Below are 22,473 nucleotides of genomic sequence, written 5' to 3' on the forward strand. Positions count from 1 at the left end.
ACGGCATGTTCAAGTGTACATACTATTCGTCAGTTCGTCAAAAATTTTATAAGCATAAAAGATACTCGACGGTTACTCAACAAATTTGACTCGCCAAGAGATCACAAGCTCGACGGCTGCAGACCGTCCAGGCGGGCGTTCGCGGCAGCGGGTGCGTCAGGAGGTGCGCGGCGCTAGAAGTTCTGCTGGCGCTGGCGCTTGAGCGAGATGGCGTCGAGGATGGGGCGGCGCTTGCGGTCGTAGCGCGCGTGCAGCAGCTCGATCTCCGCCTCCATCTCCGCGTCCAGCCGCGCCATGCGCGCCTCCAGCTCGCCCGCCGGCAGGCACGCCAGCTAATACCGACAAACACACGTTAGTACACACGCTGTCGACGGAAGACTCCAGCCGAGCAAATCTAAAGCCCGCTCCACATTCTCAAGAGATTCGTATTGGCTCCACATTCTCGCTTCTCGTGCTTTTCTCGCGCTCGCGAGAATGTGGAGCGAGCTTAACATCTACTAGATGACGCCCTCCGTAATCGACAAGCTTAACATCGACAATTAGTTTCATTCTTCATTGTACTTCAAACGAGAAAACAAATCATATAAAACGATTGAACTTATTATAGAAACAAAGATATATTAAGTCATCTCATTATTTTATTAAATACTCAATAAAAACTAATTTTTTTAGTGTCTACAGTTATAATTCTTTTTTTTTTTTTTTCGATATCCACATGTCGCCATTTTTTATAACAATTAGGGCTACCGTCTCGCCCTACCTATTATATTTATTTTTATGTCATACAAATATAAGCAGCAAATAATGCAACATACTTAAAAGATAATAACGAGTGTATTTATTCCCTGAACACCCACAACAGACTCCAATTAAAAGAAAAGGACATCAAGTTTAAAGCACAGATCAAATAGGTACAATTAAATCTAAGTCGAATTTTTGCTCACTTTTCAACCCCAATCACCTCCAGATAGAAAATTAAGGACAAGGTAAAAGAACCTATTACCTTTAAGCATTATCTTAATCCTACGGTAGCAATGCACAAATAAACACCAGCTGCCCTGACCAGCACATCTCAATGAAGCAACAAACGTTTCAATAAAACGATCATATACGGTTTATGAAATCTTTTCTATTTGCAATTAATGTACAATTTAGTAAAATAAATATATTTAATAATATGAGATATGAACAAATAAACACAATATCGTAATCGATCATTTCATTATAACGTCACAATTCACGATTTTATAACTAAAAATAAACAACTAAAATTAAATAAAACATTTAAAATATTACGTAAGCCCCGTAAGTCCGCATTTTCTTTTATAATCAGTGATTCACATTGATTGAACAATTCAAAGTAGCAATAAGAAAAATATTTAATTTGTGAACTTTTAAATATGGATAGTATAAACAATAAGTTAAAAACAGAAATAATATTACAAAGCGTATTTAAAGTTTAGTTTATTAATGACAGAAATATATAGATAACTACTCCAAACCAACCAATTTTATATATTTTAGACCACAACATATTAATAGTAGAAGATAGAAGAATTACTTTTCAAATCTGTTAGTAAAATCATGTATTCCGCACTGGCTTAGCGTGACAGAGTATGCTCACGTTTTGTTATTTACAAAAAATATATATACAGTTATTCACACAATGAGCGAGGGCACGACAAGATCGCGCAGTGCGGACGTGCGGGACTTACTGTCACGGGTGTGATCGGTGTGACCGGCGTGACCGGTGTGACCGGAGTGACCGGTGTGACCGGCGTGACCGGAGTGACCGGTGTGACCGGAATGCCGCAGCGGCAGTAAGTTGACGACGTGCAGCTGACTTACGAATTCGAAGTTGCCCTCCTCCACGAACGCACGTTGGAACGACAACGCCGCGCTCGCGTCGCCCGCTGGCTCGTTGGGCTCCACTCTGGAACATTCATTCAAACATTCGTTCTATAATTCATTCCAAGGTCGATTCCTGAGGACTAGTTTCATGACCTCATATGAGTGTTTCTTACTTACCACACCCTTCAAACTAGAACACAACAGCTGCTTCCACTTAAGGCAGGAATAGTTGCAGCGCTGTGCCTTCGGAGTCATATTACAAACTTTTCTACAACTTTAATGCTGCTATTATCAGCAGTAATCAAATGACACAATTTCCCTTAGCTTATCCAATCTTACCTGACTTCGTCATCTGGTAGCCTCATGTGCGGCGTGAGAGTGCCGTTGATCACTGAACCCATGTTGAGATGATTCACCTCCTTCTTCTCGAAATGTTCTAGGAAAAGCGGTCGATACTTCGGTCTGTTCGTGTCCATTGGATCTGTGTCATGCCCTGTAAGTAGAAAGATAGAAGTAAGTGTTTGATAAGATGACATTATTGGCGGCTAGTTGCAAATTATTTTTTGTTATTCGCATAGTAACTTTATTTTAAAAGTTGATTTAAACTCGATGATTTTCGAGAATGTTGATATCCTATCGATTCTGTACGAATTGTTTGAAGATATAGGAAAGAATATTGAGAACATTACATATACATATGTTAAGCATGTTACTAAATACTAGAAAAGATACTAGTTTCTGATAATAAATAATAATTGTAATATGTCTAGTTTATTTAGTATTTTTTATTAGTTTAGTATTTAGTACTTTTGTTTATTTTATTTTTGTTTGTCCGTTGCAATTGCCACGAATAAATAAGATTCTTTCTTTGAAATAAAATAACAATGAAACACAATTTTATAACATCATATTCTAACATTACGTGTATCGCTCGGTGTGTAGGCGCGTATATACGTGCCATCGTGTCCCCGCGAACGTGTCTGTGTGTATATGTGTATGTATGCGTGTGTGGGTGCGTGCGTATGTATGTGTTTGTGTGTGTGTGTGTGTGCGCGTGTGTGTGTGTGTGCGCGTGTGTGTGTGTGTGTGTGTGTGTGCGTGTGTGCATGTGTGTGTGTGTGTGTGCGCGCATGCGTGCTTGTGTGCGTGCGTGACGTGACCGCTCACGTTTCATGGTGGCGAGGTCGGGCGCGGGCTCGTTGATGACCATGGTGCCGAGGTCTGCGGCGAGGTCGGCGGCCAGGTCGGCGGGCAGCTCGGCCGAGCCCGCGCGCGCCGGCACCAGCGTGCCCGCGTCGCGCTGCTTCATCGTCTCATCCGCGTAGCCGGCGCCCTGCGAGATTCATGGGACAGGTTACCATACTGCTAGTACATATAAATAGCAGATAAGATTGTATTGATAGAAACTATATTTTGTTATCTACAATTTTTTCTTTATATTATATTATACTTCTACCCTTGATTCTATTAATGAAATGAAATGAAATGAAATGAAATGAAATGAAATGAAATATATTTATTTTGTATAGGCCAACGGCGGCACTTACAAATTGTCAGTTACAATATTTTCTTAAACTACTACCGGATCGGAACGCGACCTCTACTGAGAAGATCCGGTAAGAAACTCAGTGGGTTTGTCTTTTTTAATTTTAAAAATAATTATTCTCTTTTTATTTTATTTTTTAAATGCCATTATTTTTACATATAATTAATAAAGCATTAGCTCCAGTATCTTGCTTTACATTTATCTAAAAAAAAAGAAGTTTGTTCAGCAAGATACGCTACACTTTGACATTTTCTTAATTAACTAATAATTATGTTATTGATCAGTCCCAAGCTGTTTTATCATTAATATTAAAGTATTAATATTAAGTATTAAAGTTTATATATGGTCTAATTCAATTCAATTATTTAATTTATTTAATTATTATTATTTTGATTAAGAATTGATCCTGAAACTATGAATGTGTGAATAAAAATGCATTAGCAGATAAGTATTTAGATGCATGAAATAGGAACGATGGGGTAGCTTGGGGTAATGTGAGACGGTGTTGTGTAATGTAAGACAAAAGCGGAAACATCAACACGCCACGCTATCAGAATCGCATTATCACCACGTTGCGTCGAATGTTGATAATGTTCATCGGCTAGTGTGGCGTTTCAAAAGCATATTTCTGCCTTAATATTAAGCTATGTAGAGCAATGTGAAGCGGTATGAGTTAGTATGGAGCGATGTGCGGTCGTGTGAAACGGTGTAAGGTAATGTATAGCGGTGTAGGGGAATAAGGAGCGGCGTGAGGTACTGTGGAGCAATGTGGGGTAATGTGGAGCAGTATGGGGTAATTTGGAACGGTGTGGGGTAATGTGTAGCGGTGTCGAATAACGTGGAGCGATATGAGTTACTATGGAGCAGGGTAGTGTAGTGTTGGGCGGTGTATTGTAGAGCGATGAGGTAATATGAAGTGGTGTGTAGTAATTTGGAGCCGTGTGGGGTAGTGTAGGGCGGTGTGGGGTAGTATGGCGTGTGTTACCGCGGCGATGGTCTTGGCGGCGTGCGGCGGCGCGTGCGCGGTGCGGAAGGCCTGCGCCTCGCGCAGCTCGCGCGCCTCCGCTATCATCGCGCTCAGGATGCTCGGCTGCGACGCGTTACCTACGACACACGTTGCACACATCATCCTTCCTATACTTCGCGACTAAAATACGCATGATCACACAACACAACTTATGTAGACAACCGATCTATAAAGTTAGCAACGTTGGCCACAATCAAGCGTTGGAAGAGTGAGCACTATTCGAAGTAATTGATCCAACATGAGTTAGTCACTACACTGTAATATACTTCAATGTGTTCTAGATTTCAAAAAATCATGAGTAAGGGCTATTGCCTAGTAATGAAGGTGCAAAACTAAACAACCATAATAAAGATTATAGATTACTTATGATAAGTAATAATTGTAAAAATAATTTAAAATATTATAACTCAGTAAGTTTACTAACTATATTTTATAAAAAATAAATAAAAAAGTTGCACTTACCTATAAACTTACCTATGAACTCGTGTGTTAACAAATACTCCGCCGTCGCTCGCTCGTCCGGGTTCTTCACAAGGCACTGACTGACGAAATCTATGAACTCTGGCGACCATTGATCTGGTTCTCTGAAAATTAAATAAAAAACACATAAAATAATCTTAAAATTGAAGTGAAGTGGATAATTAAAGCATTTATAAATAGTAAAAATAAAAATATCTTCATTTCAGTAAGCCATTGTTCTTTTCCTATTTTATAACACTTTAAATTTGGACGAATTACAACAACATACATCGAAGGTCCAAAGGAGTGTTCATAGTTTCTAAATTAAAAACAAAATTTATTACTTCGTGTAGTCACCAGCGCTTTGGCAGTATCACAAGCCCCAGCAACCTAGCCACTGAAAAACCTAGTTCATTATTATTTCATATTTTTTTAGATTTTCCTCAGCTAACATCTTTCATTGATATTTTTTTCATTCTGTTTTAATGTAAATTTACGTCTTTTTGTTAAGAATATATTAACAATTAAAATAATAATATTTTAGCATTAGAAAATTGATTTATCACTACATACCCTAATCATTGCATTAATTATGTTACTTTAACTGTAATCTTCATGGTACACCAAAAATACAAAGTGGTCCTTAATTTGTTTTCAGTAGTATATCCCTTACCTGAACGACGGCGGAGGTTTGGTAGGTATCATGAATATAGCCCTCATGGGGTGTATGTCTCCATAGGGCGGCTTGCCCTCGGCCATCTCGAGCGCGGTGATGCCGAGCGACCAGATGTCCGCCACGCAGTCGTAGCCGATCTCCTGGATCACCTCGGGCGCCATCCAGAACGGCGTGCCGATCACTGTGTTGCGTTTTGCCATCGTGTCCTGGAGTTGGTTGGAATTATTACATTATTGCCAATATTTATAAACAAAATTTCAGTGCGTGTATGTGTGTATTCGTAATTATTCTCGGCAAGGCTTATGTTGAAAAGTCTTTTATGTAATTACACCTGGATAGTTTCTAGCTATATTTGGACCCTGTAGGAGGCGCTTTTGTCGAGAGCCAGAATTCTTTACTGACCCAGAGGTGTAAATAGTCCTAAGTCCTAGTAGAAGACAAAGTAACTAAGTAAAGTACATATGTCAGTGCTAGTAATATTTTTTTATGATAATCCCTAAGGAAGAATTTCTCCTATATGGAGTTTAGAAATGTAACCTCATAACAACAAGAAACTTCACTCTTATTTGTTCTTTATATTTCATACAAAAACTTTACAAAGTCATAGAAATCTAAAAATAAAGCAGATTCAAGTCGAGTACGTACCGTTAGTTGTCCAGCTACGCCAAAATCCGCGAGCTTCGCGTGACCCTCGGTATTGAGCAATATGTTCCCAGCCTTGATGTCCCTGTGGATCTTCCGCCGCCGGTGCAGATACTCCAGCCCTTTGAGCGTGTCGCACAGTATCGTCGCGATCTCGTCTTCCGATAACGTTTTCTTCCTTAGCCGCATTATGTCTGATACTGAACCCGCCCCGCAATATTCCATAACGATCTGCGAATTTGATGAAGGCAGATATGAGCAAGTATTATTTGGATAGAATAGTAGTAGATTAAATTTCGAGCAAATCATATATTTTAACATATAAGTGGTATTAGTTTATATAATAGTGGTAGAAACCTTTGCGATTTAGCTATAGTGGCATCATCGACACATACATTTCTGCTGTTTTCATTAGAAGTACAAATGAGTCGGATAAGTGACACTCATTTAATTTAAATATCTCACTCGACTCGTTTAATTCATGCAAGTTCAAATACATAAAATACCCACATGATTAATCGAATGCCACAGCAGAGTTTATATGAAAGTTATAACACCCAAAAACCCGATATTTTATTGCTTTATTTATCCTCTGAACGCGCATTATAGAGGCAATTTTACGGTCTAACGTATCATTTTAGGTACAAATGGGCGGAAACGGCGCGACGCGACATCCCAGATTGTGATCTCAAACGAAAAGGCAAAATCGAGTTTAGTGCGATGTTTGCAGCACTCGACCCGTCTGCCGTCCTCATAAATAAAGAATATAACTTTGTAGACTCGCAGAATATTTCATATGAAATATTTTCAACAATTCCCAACAGACAATGCACAGACTAATATCCTGAATAGTATGTGAAAAAATAGAATATTTAAGGTAAACAATTCTAAAAACAAATCTTATTTTTATGTAAGTATTAAATCAAAACGCTGAATTTTTATAAATTACCTTTCGGAACTTTCTACTTTTATAGCAATTTAAGCAACCTCCTTATCGATCCTTAACGATAGTTATGAAAATAAATTGTCGTAGCAATTAGATTACAATATTATAGTGTAAAACTAATAAAACTGACTAAAAAGGAAAAAATATATTAATTATTTCATTAACGACGAAATCTTGGTAGAACAACAATGTAATTTTAGTAAGTTGTAAAATAGCTGTAATAAATGAGAAGAATATAGAGCTTACATGAAGAATATCGCAAGGAAGCGTGCGGTATGGGCCAGGGTCTTAGTAATTCGCGTCAGGATTTTACCAATTTGTCTACGGATTTAAGCAATTGAATTTCGCCCACAAAAGAAACGATCGCAATATCGTGGAGAGATATATTCTTTACAAAATATAGTGTCATTAATGTTCTTATTATTCTTTTTCTATGGTCTATAATCCGTAACTTACAACTTACTACTGTGTCGTTGGGAGCAAGCTATCTGTGATGACACTAATCTACTTTAAATCGTTCCCAGGAGAAGGTCACTAATGTCTTATTGAAACAACTCAACTTCCTATTGGATACTAACACACTTACCCATAAATCTGTATTTTTGAAGTAACTACCATAGTATTTGACTACGTAGGGGCTGTCGCACTGCTGCATGATCGAGATCTCCTTGATGATCTCCTGGAGGTCCGTGTCCACCGGGACCTGTTTGATCGCGAGCACCTGCCCGCTTTCTTTATGTAATGCCTAGAAAAATACATAGAAACATCGATAGAAACAACATAGATCTATTTTTATTAAATTGACGATCATGCAATCCACCTGATGTTGTGTGCCTACCGCAGCGGTTAATACTGCTGCTATCAGAAATGGATGAGGTAGTGGTATCTACAGAGTCATATTAGAACAGGGTTATACAACTTCCAAGTATATATGGTTAAATATTAATTGCGAACAATAATTTATTTTCTATTGCTTTCGTGAAATATCTACTATTCATTGACTTCAAAGGGTGAACCCGTAGAGAACTACTGAAGAACACAAAAGGCAAACAAACGTTGGAAAATTGCAATACATTGGACGGAACGAAAGCTTGCAAATAAAGCTCAATGAAAATTGGCTTGTACACGGTGGCTAGTGGAATTATGTTGAGCTTTCGATTCCCAATTTGTGAGTTTTATACCTCGAGCAGACCTTTAGTTTACCTTTAGCATTAGTTTTGAGACGTCAATACGTTTTTAATATTTATGGGTGGCCTTCAAACCCGACAGTCTTTAAAATGTTCATAGATAACGCTAATTACCACAGATGGCTAGTTCGTTTCTGTCCCAGTTGTTTAAAAGGTAATTTCTATTTCACATCCAATACATACATCCATATATAGTTTAAAGGATCATCCTTTAAAATGTATATTTGAGAAAAAAGAACATAAAAAAGAAACTATTTATAGTATTTGACTACATGAATTTATTAAGGAGCAAAGCAAATTTACAGAGTATATTTTGAAACGCAGCCGCCGAGTGGACGAAACTAGGTTACCGAGTACTTTCACATGAAAATAAGCTCACTAATTAATTTTGAACACTCAAAGCTGTGAAAATACTACATATTCATAGATTAAAGTTGTAAATAAGAAAGAAATCGTCCTTTTTACAGTAAAAAGCAGTATAAATGAGGAAACTAATGAAAAGTGCTGGTGGGAAACTCATCAGACGACCATTGTTCCTTAGTGCACTTTTAATCTAGCAGACTACTAGCCTTATTTAAGAGTAATGCTGTTCCTACAGACACATTTTTAAATAGAACTTTTCATGTTTTTTGCGGAGGCTCTTATATATATTTTTCGCTCGGAGCATTTGAATGTGTAGCCACGATAGGCTTTATGCTGTTTTATTTTATTCAAAGCATCAAACGAAATAAAGAGTAGAATATGATTGCATTTGGTCTCACAACTCTGTGGTGGACGTATCATCGTCGGAATGAATTCCATTCGCAAAAAATCTTTCAATATTAAGCTTCCAGTAATTTTAAGCCTTTATCTATTTAAAACATGTTTTGTTACAAACATTAAATGAATTATTAATAGACACTGACGAACTTTATTCAATATGGAGTATCATCATAAACGCAAAGCTTCTGTTTTTTTGAAGCTATTAAAATTTTTGGTTAAGAATTCCCTTCTCTTGTAAAATAAACGTTTTTGACACTAACCTTACTCAAAATAAAGTACTTATCTAGATTCAAAAACATTTTGAATTTGAAAATTACCTTATATACACTGCCATAGGAACCCTCGCCTAGTTTGCAGATAATGTCGAACACTTCTTCAGGTTGCCGGGTTAGACTCTCCTCCGATAGTTTTTTCAACTCACTGCAACAAAAATATTGATTAAATATACGATTACTGAGTGTTTGCAATTTATAGAACTTTGGACTAAATTCTACAAATCGCAAGTAGCAATAGCACTAGAGAAAAAAATTAAAAGAGAATATAATAATCAAAATTGACAAAACAATGGATAAGTGTAAATTCTAATCAAATAACTGTAAGAAAGAAATTGTAATATTATTTAATAAAATCTATAGTAAAATTGTCCTAAATAGAAGCCGAAGCAAATATGCGATAAATCAGAACTTTAACCTTTACGCAACTTATCAACAAACTAAGTTAAAAGTAAACATTATAAAAAGTTAAGCAAATACATGTAGACGCGAATGGCCAGCAATCACGACGCTAAGGCGGACTTGCCCCAATTTATTTTCCTTTGTTGCGAACGTAAACACTGCTGACGTATCGATTTTGTTACGATCGTCTGGATACTTGAGCTTACTTTAAACAAGCATTAACGAAACAATAATTTGAAGGTGGTAGAACCCTTTGTGATTCGACCCCGGCGGCACCACCGCCACACCTATTTCTGCCTCATAACAGCAGTGTTAAGCGTTCTGTTTTCTAGTTTGAAGGGTGTGGTAAGGGAGACATACTTCCAGAGGCGTTCCAGCGTTAGTCCTCACGCGCAGCGGCGTATCTGTGGTCTACCTCATGTAGGAATATCTAATCCTATCTAGGGTTGAGTACAGATGTCCATTGGCGGCAGTATCCACTTCCATCAGGTGGACTGCATACTCGTCTGCTACTCCCATATTATAAAAAAATAATCGTCATCATCATAGTCACCGATAGCAACAACTAATGAGAGCTATATATTTATGTTATTATGCAGTTTTAGTTGCTGTTGTGAGCTCCGATGTGGTTTGCGAAACTAGACTTCGATATAAGATACAGTTACGTGGCATAGTAAAGCTGGGTAGCCGAGTTCTATGTGTAGGTGTCGAGGATTTGGAGACTTCCGTATTTGGTGCTTTTATAAATATTCTTGTTATTAATTAGTTAAAATTTTGAAATCAGGATCTGTTAACTAAGAACTAGCTATAAAATATTACATGCTTATGTCATTGTGTTGCAATTAAAGAATATTTGACATAATAACAATGGCGTTCAGTGGCTTTGTAAATGGTTTTACATGGCGTTAAGTTTTCTAGCCGTATGTATCAAACAATAATAAATTATAATGCTACTGGAAAAAAAAACATAAAAAACATCATAGGAGAGAAAACCCAAACATTGATTATGTCATCCTTTCGAAGTTATTACTTCATCAATAATACAATCCGGTATCATGCGATAAAAAGTAGTGATCGAAGGCTTTAATAATAAATGCGTTATTGATTCACTGCGTAGGAACTACGGTTCACTGATAAGTATGAGCAATTGGATGATAATACAGTCCATTTCAATACAGAGAATTATTCGCATGTTGTGTCAGGTAAAAACAAAATTAAACGTCACGGTATTGGTCTTGAAAATGTAGCTTAGGAAAGGTCCGAATATTTCTCTTTGTTTTGAGTTTTAGAGCGCGTTTGGGGATTTGTTTTCACTGGATGAAGTTCCTAGACTTTTACAAACTTTGCTTTTTAAAACATAATGTAAAAATGTGTGTATGCCCCAGACGCTATAACCTGAATCTCTGTACCCCCAGCTGCACTCTACATTTCTTTGACACTAGACGACCATCTGGCGTAAGAACATTCAGTCGAACATTTTGTTTGACATTATTTAGAATTTTGTAGTTACAGCCTTATTATTCTATGGATAATATAAAAAAAAACAGGAAGACGGTTCTCGATAATATTATTGGCGACATCCGTACTTCACTGTACTTTTAAGAAATCCTCGTTAAATCAAGCAAATGCCAGAAATTAACCTAATTGCGGTTAATTAGACAATTTCGATCGCACCACCGCATTCACCTTTTGGTTTCGTAAGTGAAACCGTGAAACCCACTTAGTAACTGCTAAAAATAAGGGCACTGCATCGTACAAAGTCGAATGCTAATTATAAAGATTTAGTGAGCTTACGTCGGTTCCAACTTTCCAAAGATACCACTTTATGACGGCTGACAGTATCATTGGCTTACAGTCATTTAGAATAACTTAAGCTTAATTCAAGTGATAATCGTAAATTTGTACAGCTTAAATTTATTTTGTAAGATCACTTATACTTATCACAAAAACGCGTGACTTGGAGCATCAAGATTAAGTTTATGTATAGCATATCTTTTACATTGCGATATCTTAATATCGTTATCAATCTATCTTTTACAATAAATGATGATTAATATTGATTGATGATTATAATATGCTAGTAGCGTAAGCATTGACGTCTTGACAGTGTCTACGTTGAGATTGAACAACTACATTAATATACCGTTAATGTGATTTAGATCATTCGTTTTAATTTCTAAGTTTATCTAGATACTTGTAAATGTATTAAAATATTAATGGATTGATACATTTTTTCACGAAAAAATTAATGTTAGCATGGTTGTAATAGTATTTTGATGATAAGATTGACACGCAACGAAAGATTGGTCGCCTAACATGAATACCAAATAATAAACGGACGATATCCCATGATTGTGTTTATTTATCGTTAAAAGTAGAAGACTTGCATTATTCTTATCACAGATTAGGTCAATACATCACATTTTAATTCACATGACAGAATAATCCACCTTAATTTCGTTTTACGCATTATAGTGTTTATGTCATGCCTAATTGTTTCCTAAAAATGCATTTCATCAAGAAAATCATGTGACGTTCTAACGTCTAGGCTCTAGTTAGTGGCAGTGTAGGCTACACAGACGTCTACTTATTGTTAACAATACTTTAATGATACTCAATTATGAATTGAGTACCTTCTGCTAGTCTTCTCCAGAAACGACTAGTAAACAAGGAAAAAACATGCATTTATATTTAGACGAGTTAGTTCACGAGCAGTTGCACTCTATGCAAAGTAATATCCCTAGAGTATTGTAAATATTCAATCTTTTCTCTATTCCTCAAATTTGTATGATTTTCATTTTATGGTCATACGAGTTAGTATCGCACTATGCAAGGGTGTAAGGTAGGCGGTACACAATGGAAGAAACAACTGACCTTGCAGCTCCTTTGGTTCTGTGGTCAGTGCTTCTCATCTGTCACCGATTCCACATAGAAAAGAACTTCTGAGGTTGACCACTAATGCACCATCGCTCTTAAGAATTGGAACACCTCTATTCTCATGCTCGCTCGCTTTAGACCAGAACAAAGCTCTACAGTTCCCCAATAGTATAAGATTTTATTTTTTAAATATTGATGATGCTGTTGTCGTAGCCGAATTACGAAAGGTCCACTTTCTAATAATATAAACAACTAAAAGCGATAAAATTTATTGGATAAGTTTTAACACAGTCTGGAAAGCCAGCTGCTAGCTACGATGTTGCTGTGGGGAATTTCTTGAATTCAAAATTCCTCTTCAGCTATTTTCGGTCCGCATTGCATTAAACGAACAGCAAAGAAACAAGAGAGTTTCACAAGGCGACCGGTTCACAACATATTTCAAGATTCTCAATTTCGGAAGATTGTTTTTAACATATTATTTAGTTTTAGAAATCCAATAATTCTATTCAAACTACAAGTGCTTTAAGATTTGCATAATACATTGTCCTGACTTATTATTTGCCTTGCTATTACATATAGGTAGGTAATATGTCTTTGATCTCGGTAAAGTACGTAGCTATAGTTTCGAGTATTAAAGTTTAGATGCAATTACTTTAAACGAGCGTAGCGTACGCATGTGGATCAATTGATCAATTGCGTTAGCCCGAGCCAAGTGCAGCGGGCGTACCAATTTTGTAGCTTGATGCAATTTGCGTATTCTATTAGAACTTGTGCAGTGTATAGGCAGATTACATCATAACATTCATAACAGTGCATTCGCTAACCTGGATATATAAGCTAGGTGAAGCTATTTTGGTTCGTATTGGTCGAAGTCTTGTTTGAGAGCATACTTCGAGTATCAACAACGAGAATGAGCAAGATCTAGGGCTAAGGCATGTATGCAGGTTAGAAACGTGAGACAGAAAGAGACTAGATAAAAAAACTAAACAGAACTAATTATAATAGATGTAGTGTAACTAGTTCTACAAAACATATGTACAATGTATCACATGTACACGAGTCATCGGCAGAGACGGAACACGTGTCGTACGATCGAGCCATCTGCGTCCGAGGATGGAATGTGTGGACGTTTTGATCCTGTTCATCCGCAAATAGAGTAATCCTCGCATTCTCAGCGATCGATCGTAATAAACATGGTGAAGGAAAATAAGAATCTTTTGTCTGCACAAATGAAAGATATCTGATCAAACTGGTGAAAGCGTTAAAAAGACAAACAATAGTAAAATAAACTATAATAACATTATAAAAATGTTTACTATAACAGTTTCTCACTTAGTGCTTTTTTCTTGGGATCTGCAATTACTAGTAATGGGCTTTGTGGTTATTTGTACAAGTACATGTCTATATAATATGTGAATATATCTTCATATTGGTATCGATAATAAAATAAAATAATATGTATTAACGTTTATTTTTTTGTCTATAGCATTCGTCTAAAATTCTAAATCAAAATAAAAACCAAAATAAAAACTGTAAGATATCAACGGTTTTCAAACAAAGTATTCATTATCAACAGTGGGACAATACAGCTGCATAAATAGAATCGAATTTCACTTAATTACACAAAGGAAGGGATCATGGTCAAATTTTAATAAATATATCATTAAATGTACCATTCCAAAGTAATCCACGGAAGAAGAGTGTAAATAAAAATTACCAAAGCATTTACGAGTTATCATAGTAAATAATGAAAGTGATAAGATTCGGATTAATGACAAATGGTCACGTTGCCGGAGTCTGTGGATACTCAGTATCAGAAACTGAAGTGGTTTGTTGTTAATGTTAAAATACGGTAAAAATAAGTACCTAACCTCATTGCACAATGATACATTAATCCGAAACGTTCGAAGAAAAAGGCTTACAGCCCGGCTTATACCAGTATAAATATTATAAATTCAATTCTGGGTAAAAAGTTCTCAAGTAACACTCATTTTCAAAACCGGTTCATTGGAATTGGAAAAGAAATCAGGATATAACAAACGCATGCCCAATAATGATACACGGTATCGATTAAAGTTAAAACGAATATTTACAAAATAAGGGCTAAAATCAGTGAGTTCAAAAATATATAAATTTAATCTCGGTCTAAAAACAATGGAGGCGTTTAATCAATGTTTAATTCTTTTGTTTCATTGTGAAGATCTAGCTTATCATAACCAGAAGCGTGATACTGAAACAAAAGTAGTGGGTACCTGGTTATTTATGGTTTAAGATAAAGATTATTGTAAATCCCAATGAGCTCCTGAAGTCTTTACAGAAAATTAATTTGTCAGTCTAAAGCCCGATGGCGATAAAACATTTCATTTTTTTGGGATTCTGTAGGTGTTTGGCAAGCAAATGATCTGTTCATAAATCACTTTACATCATCATTTTACTTTGAGTCTAATGGCTCTACAGTGAATCTGGGAGGAAGAGATGCTCTATGAACTACTTTAAAATGGTGTATTCAAATTATGACAACTCGACTCTTAAGTAAGTACATATATTTTACGTTTAGCGATGCAAAATAATTCTTTTTTCACAGTTTCATTGACAAGTACTATAAAAACTGCCGACCAAATTATGTCACCCCGACTTGGTGACTAGGAAACCTTCAATGTGCTTAGGTTCAAAACGCACCTGGTCGCCCTGTTTTTTAATATGATTTCATTACATCATGAATCATTATACAATAGTCCGATGTAAACTGTATGCATTTGCTAATGATAATGATTCCTACTGGTACGGATTATATAAAACAGACGCGTATTTAATTCCAGTCATTGCATACTTAATTAACACTGTCAATCAAGCAAGACAAGTGACAAAGTAGCTTCTATTTCTATGCTAATGTAGGCCGTAACTATTGTTTACATGATAAATCATTCTAAAGTAGACCACCAACCTATTATTGCACGTTATTAAGAAACAATTTATCTAATTTTTCGCTTACCAAAGGTCAAAATTTTATAGTGTCTAGTATGAAAAACTGACAATGTTTTAATTCAGCAGATTTACTTTATATAACGTGTTATGTGATATTCGCATATTGAATGTTGTTCGCACGCGTGTGCTGCTGTACCTAAAGATTAAGTTGGAATGCTTCAGGAACTAATGCAATTCACGAAACCCTTCAGACTATAATATGGCCGCGAAACTGGGATGTGATGTGAATGGGAACTAATGTGCCCAATAAAATTAAAGGTACGCCATAAATATTTATACGGTTGTTAAGGAAATACGAATAGGAAACTATAGATCCAATTACGAGAAACAATGGTGATTCATATAGAGGAATTCGAAATGGATGCCACGAATTCCCACGTTATGTGGAACAGAAGTGAAGCGTACATTAGCCTTCAGATAAAAGCCTGTACCGTTACGTCGTTAAAGTTGATTAAAATGTACTAACCGTATATTTTAATGCAAATTGTTCATTGTTTAAGGAAATATTACTTGAAACAGTTATTATTATAGAATGCATGACTCAAGATACTAAAAAACGAAACTATAAATATGGTGAAAGAATTAGAAGCTGTAAACTTCTAATTCTAAAATGAAAGTATTATAAAACAGAGTGTAATAAGCTAAAAGCAAATAATAGTCCCGAGGCACGGACAGATGGTGCACGTCTGGATTTTACTGTAAACACATTATTCTCATCAATACTGGCACGCAGAAGTCGAAAACAAACGCGCAGAACACGTTCAAATTGGAGAAAGTATTTGTTCTTTACACAACACCCCATCCCTTTGCGTAAATTGAATTCTCGCTTCATTAGTTCCCAATCTGGATCATCCCTAGGCGATACGTTTGAAGGCGACAGACGAAAGTAAATAAAAAATCGTTGCTGAGGTGAGCATGAAAGACCTTGGCCTTAGATGACATAGAATTAAATGAATGGAAGCTATAAAAAAAAGAGTACTGGTTCTAAAACTCACCCCTGAGGGCGTTCGTTAAGCGATTCATTCGCGCTCATTCTGTCGGCTCGTCTCTTCTTGCAGGTGTTGCAGTTGAGTGTGGGTGCACCACCCTCCCATACCCCGCCTTTCCAAAAAATTAGACGACCTTCAGCATCCATTGGGGTCCTGCATTGTCTTTACTGTTAATGCTTCTGAATCATAAGGTTTTCTGTATACAGTCTCTAGTACACAAAAATGTGTCGATATCCGGCCACATCCACATTCCTAATCTTTTATATTTCACAGAATCCTGATTAGTCAATCAGTTTAACTCTTTCACTGTAACACACAAACAAAATCCGGAGATTGTTTATTCTGTAAACAGTCACCACGTTTCTATGTGGAATGAGGTTACATGTGGTTTGCGCTAGATAAAGTTACGGGTACCGTTTGAAATCGATCCTGTTTACACTTCACAAGAGTTAGGAAAATTAATATCATATTTTCACAAGCAAATCACGTATTTGAGTTCTCGTACGTTGACGAAATACAGTCGTGGATTTACGTAACACCGCGTCCACGGCAAACATTCGAAAGCGATTAACAAAAGTTAAATCCCAAAATAAACTCTCGTATATCCTTTCCAGGTTATAATAACCGGTCGGAGCGTGCCCGGCGGAGCGAACGTCCCTTGCGCCGTCTCTCACAAAACTGCTTTGATGTCCCATACGGAGCGCTGACAACAGATACTGGAACCAAAGTGAAACATTTTCCTATTCACCTCGACTAACTTTACACTCGGACTTCTGTTTGAAAGATGAAGATTTCAATGTACAGATTGACGTGTGTTATTTCCTGTAGTCCACGATGCGTTAAAATAATTTGGGTTTCTATTAATAAAGTTTTAGAGACAGGAAAACTATGCTTCATTAAACATTTCTCCCGAGGAATGTTGTTTATATATGTCTACGGATACGTTCGCTATTCTTCACGGTCGATTCGTCATATCTTGACATTTGTTTTAGATAGTTTCATCATATTTTCAAAATAGACGTAGAGACGGAAAGCTGAACATAACGGTCTATCCTGCTTAATTAACAGAAGCTATATGTTCGAGTTATCTACTTTTTACGGTACAATAAAGTTCAGTAGCACCAAATCACAAATATAGGACTATAAACTGTTCAGTAATAATAAATCACGATGACACTAAGTTTTTTACCGCCGTGTGTCGTTCATGACAGCGAGTCGGGTGGGCGGCCCTAGATAAATAAAACGGCGTGTTGGTCTGTCTATAAATACACGCGGATCCTATGAGCTACACTCGATGACCTTTTTATTGGCATACTATTTGTTGCTCTATGCATGTTACCGTAATACTAATTCCGATTAATCGTCGCTGAAATCATTGAGTTATTTAGTTACATAAAACTATATCAATATTTTACGTAATGAGGCAATATCATCACATTTTCCTGAAGCGTTGGTAATAGGTTATTTGTAGTGGTTAATAATGTTTTAAACAATGATGCAGAGATTTTTTAGTCATAGAAAAACAAAGAACATCAAACTTCATTGCATCTTTTGGACACCACAGAGGTTCCACAGGTATTATTTTTATACTAAAGGCGTCAATTATTCGCATTATTCGTTTATGATATTTCGTATTAAAGAAAAAGCCAAAAAAAAGACAATTATTCAAACAAAACTACAAAATAGTCTTCAGCTAATTTATGTAATAACAACGTCGCGAGAATTTAATTTCAACACCAGTCCAAATGTATTTTAGCTCGTTAATGAATTACAAATAGGTATGTTTGGACTAATTAGCAACTCTCGGAAAAGTAAAGAGACCAATCTCTCACCAGTCGAACGAACGCCTGGCGCATGTGTTTCCGGCGATATTTTCGCAAACACAATCCCCCGTGCAATGAACTGCTCCGCAAGACTTGCAATTCCCAAAGGTTAAGGAATGGCTGCATCATTATAAGAGGTAAAGGTCTTCTAACATTACTCAATTGCAATAAAATATCAGTCAAGAGCAAGACTTCTTAGGATAGATAACTTTGCCTAAGAAGGGAGACGCGGAGATGTCTACTGACACCAAATGCGTAATGTCGCTACCTTTATTGCCGAGTTGTTAAAGATCCTATATATCTCAGCAATCGTATTAATAAAAGTAGCATCTTCTCTTCAACTTCTTGTATTGCTACTATCAATATTTCCACGCGGGCGATCTCCCGTGCAATGAACTGCGCACCGCAAAAGACGCGACGTCTGCCGACACCCATTGTGTTAATGTAAATAAGCTGAGATAAACTTATCTCATAAAACTATATCAATATTTTACGTAATGAGGCAATATCATCACATTTTCCTGAAGCGTTGGTAATAGGTTATTTGTAGTGGTTAATAATGTTTTAAACAATGATGCAGAGATTTTTTAGTCATAGAAAAACAAAGAACATCAAACTTCATTGCATCTTTTGGACACCACAGAGGTTCCACAGGTATTATTTTTATACTAAAGGCGTCAATTATTTGCATTATTCGTTTATGATATTTCGTATTAAAGAAAAAGCCAAAAAAAAGACAATTATTCAAACAAAACTACAAAATAGTCTTCAGCTAATTTATGTAATAACAACGTCGCGAGAATTTAATTTCAACACCAGTCCAAATGTATTTTAGCTCGTTAATGAATTACAAATAGGTATGTTTGGACTAATTAGCAACTCTCGGAAAAGTAAAGAGACCAATCTCTCACCAGTCGAACGAACGCCTGGCGCATGTGTTTCCGGCGATATTTTCGCAAACACAATCCCCCGTGCAATGAACTGCTCCGCAAGACTTGCAATTCCCAAAGGTTAAGGAATGGCTGCATCATTATAAGAGGTAAAGGTCTTCTAACATTACTCAATTGCAATAAAATATCAGTCAAGAGCAAGACTTCTTAGGATAGATAACTTTGCCTAAGAAGGGAGACGCGGAGATGTCTACTGACACCAAATGCGTAATGTCGCTACCTTTATTGCCGAGTTGTTAAAGATCCTATATATCTCAGCAATCGTATTAATAAAAGTAGCATCTTCTCTTCAACTTCTTGTATTGCTACTATCAATATTTCCACGCGGGCGATCTCCCGTGCAATGAACTGCGCACCGCAAAAGACGCGACGTCTGCCGACACCCATTGTGTTAATGTAAATAAGCTGAGATAAACTTGTTTTTTACATTATTTCCTGTTCAGGGCTTACATTGCTTTTCCCTAAATTGGAATCGGATGATAATGCCCGTAACAAGCAATTTGGATTATTATTTTGTGTACCTACAAAGAGCTATATATAGCGAATAATTTATAAATTGTAGAAAACAACAATTACTGAAATCACTAACCTATGAGTAATATGTTTTTGGGTTTATTTCAATTAATTCTGTGCAAGACTACGTATGAGGGAAAGCCCTCGCTTCGTTATCAAATATCAATGTAACTTGTATTTTTTTCTTTAAGTACAAAGAATGTCCCAAGGGAGCAAAAACAAGTGGGACAACATCAAGACATTCCCTGTGTCAATGGTCTAAGTGAATCATGTTAGGAACGGGCTATAAAGGCGAAAGAGGCAAGCGGGACAGGTCAGCCAAGATCGACGACCCAGAAACTGCGCGAGGAGAGCCGCGATCCCGCTCCACAGATCTACTCAATCCTACCTAGCTTTATTTATAGCTTCCTTTGAGCTGGATTTCGTTTATTGAGGAACATTCTCAGGCTATAACGGGACTTTCGAGCTATATAAATACTAATCACGAACAAAACTAGGTAAGAAAATTGAGTTTAAATCTTAAAATATACAGTTATATATTTCTTTCTATATGTATGTTACGTATATGTCATTAGATTCAAAAGGTAAAATTATTTAACGCCTAATTATTTGATGATTTAGTGCCAGCCACTGCTGTTGCTACAAACGGCAGTTCAAGTGATAATACATCATGTAACGCAATTATGATTTTTGTTAAATCTGATCAAAAAGTTTTGTATTTAATTCAACGTTATAGATCAAAATACTTTTTGTTAGACGTATAACTCCCGGAAACTTATAAATGATCGCAATCACAAATTTTAAATTCAACCAATTACTCAATTCGATCTAGTCTATTACAAGTTACAACAGCTCGATCTGAATGCATGCGAATTTATTTATATAGACAATCTAGGTACCCGAGAAACTTGTTCTGAATTTCGCAATATGTTCTATGGCAACAGTAATTTTCTTAACTAGATAACTCAATACAAATGTTTCAAGATGCACATTAATCAGGACTGGAACGTACGATTCCCAAAACATTTTTTGGATCTGTTAAATAAAGGATGACGTAAAGAAACAATATACTAACTTGCTTTGTTATATTAAATCTCGTCGAACAATGCACTCGGCGTACACAGTTAAAAATCTGAATAAAACGCGGGTCAGCTTAGGGTTGTACTTTGTACATAAGCGATAATATGCATCCTTGGCGAATAAGTTAGTGATTATGTTATTAAAAGTCGCGATACTCGCGATTTATCAAGAAATGTTCTTTCTTTTTGTTGTTACGTTTATATCGTCTTTAACGTGATTAGTACATATATTATTGCCTTTGCGCTTTCATATTTCAAGGAATTTGCTTGAATGCAAGGCTTTTTATGTCTCACTTCTGGGCACGGGTCTTTCTACACAACGAGAGGATTTAAAAAGCACGCTCTTCCACAATTTTCTAATGCGGATCACGCTTAGTGCGTTAAAATAGATATACCGTCTTTATATGGGTCAAAACAGTTGATACTCCTGCAAAAATCGCATATTTTTAAATTCTTAGTTCTCCCAATACTGTCAGCCCTGCCACCACTAGAGTAAGTTTATTCAGCTAAACAATGGGCAGGCACTGGTGGTACTGAGTCACGTGGCATTCTTGTGGTAACAATCAGCGCCGATGCCTTAAAGTGCCAGCACCTAATCGATAACGCTGACTATAACGCATGGATTGCAGCTATGAAGAACTGGCCATGAGTTTCACGCCTTGCTCATTAGTGAGATTCCAGTTGGTTACATACGTGTTTTAAGGAATGTAAGTAATTCTTTGAAATGGCAAATTTTGGCAATTTAAGATACCCAAAGCGAATTACACCAACAATGGTGTATACATCCAGTTCCCAAGCCTGGGAAATTTACGGTTTATGTCCGAAATTGTACCGTATGTAGCAACATACCATGTGGAGTGGGTAAAGTTATGTCCATCAGTTCGTATTCGACAAGGCAACAATCACAGACTAATGCTAGGTCACTACAATTTATCATTATTATTAAACCCTTCCTGAGCCGCTACTAGGTAGGGTCGTCACAAAACAAGATAGGTTAAGGTCAAAGCAATATTCTGGCCAAATGTTAGTTGACTATCATGAACAGATTTATGAATTTAAAGTATGTCGTTTTTACTTAAGGACTAACGCCTGTTATTGATAACCAATCTATCACATTTTAGCGCACCAAAGACAATATTTTAAGATTTCAATATGTTGGTGTTGGTTGGCGCTTGGAAAGGGTATAAAACGACTAAATTATTTTGAATCCTCCTGTTTAGGGAGCTCTGATATTCATAACATTATTGGGCAATGGTGAAACGAGCCTTTAGCGCAATTCGAAGAATTTCTGAGCCAAAGTTGACTGACCTCGAGGCGTGCAAAATCGAAGCGAAGCCTTTTGTGTCATTCATTGAATAAAAAGAAAACAACGTCAGCCCTTACTATAAAACTTGGCATTCGTTATTATCGATGACTGGTTTGCAATATCGAGGAGAAAGTAACTTAATCGGGCTGCAAGAGGGCAAACTGCACGTGCTTTAAAGTTA

At 36.6% G+C, this 22,473-nt stretch overlaps 1 protein-coding gene across 5 annotated transcripts in view; it reads right to left on the reverse strand.

Annotated features, from left to right (window-relative positions):
- Positions 1–22,473, reverse strand: part of hpo (serine/threonine-protein kinase hippo) — a 27,000-nt gene continuing 4,527 nt past the window's right edge. Inside the window, exons 1-11 of one of the 5 annotated variants that reach the window (XM_073091867.1) lie at positions 16,628–17,306; positions 9,414–9,516; positions 7,734–7,892; positions 6,205–6,432; positions 5,557–5,765; positions 4,899–5,008; positions 4,383–4,501; positions 3,019–3,184; positions 2,191–2,344; positions 1,716–1,933; positions 1–332 (exon numbers count right to left, since the gene is read on the reverse strand). In XM_073091867.1, the coding sequence (XP_072947968.1) occupies positions 157–332; positions 1,716–1,933; positions 2,191–2,344; positions 3,019–3,184; positions 4,383–4,501; positions 4,899–5,008; positions 5,557–5,765; positions 6,205–6,432; positions 7,734–7,892; positions 9,414–9,516; positions 16,628–16,767 (1,782 nt within the window). In that variant the 5' untranslated portion in view covers positions 16,768–17,306 and the 3' untranslated portion in view covers positions 1–156. Of the gene's footprint in view, positions 333–1,715; positions 1,934–2,190; positions 2,345–3,018; positions 3,185–4,382; positions 4,502–4,886; positions 5,009–5,556; positions 5,766–6,204; positions 6,433–7,733; positions 7,893–9,413; positions 9,517–16,627; positions 17,307–22,473 lie in introns of those variants that run through there. The other 4 variants (XM_073091858.1, XM_073091891.1, XM_073091882.1 and 1 more) reach the window with 4 other exon arrangements.

This window comes from Epargyreus clarus, unplaced genomic scaffold (genome assembly GCF_041222505.1).
Source record: "Epargyreus clarus isolate Ecla_fem2 unplaced genomic scaffold, WU_Ecla_fem_2.2 ptg000003l, whole genome shotgun sequence".
Taxonomy (NCBI): Eukaryota; Metazoa; Arthropoda; class Insecta; order Lepidoptera; family Hesperiidae; genus Epargyreus; species Epargyreus clarus.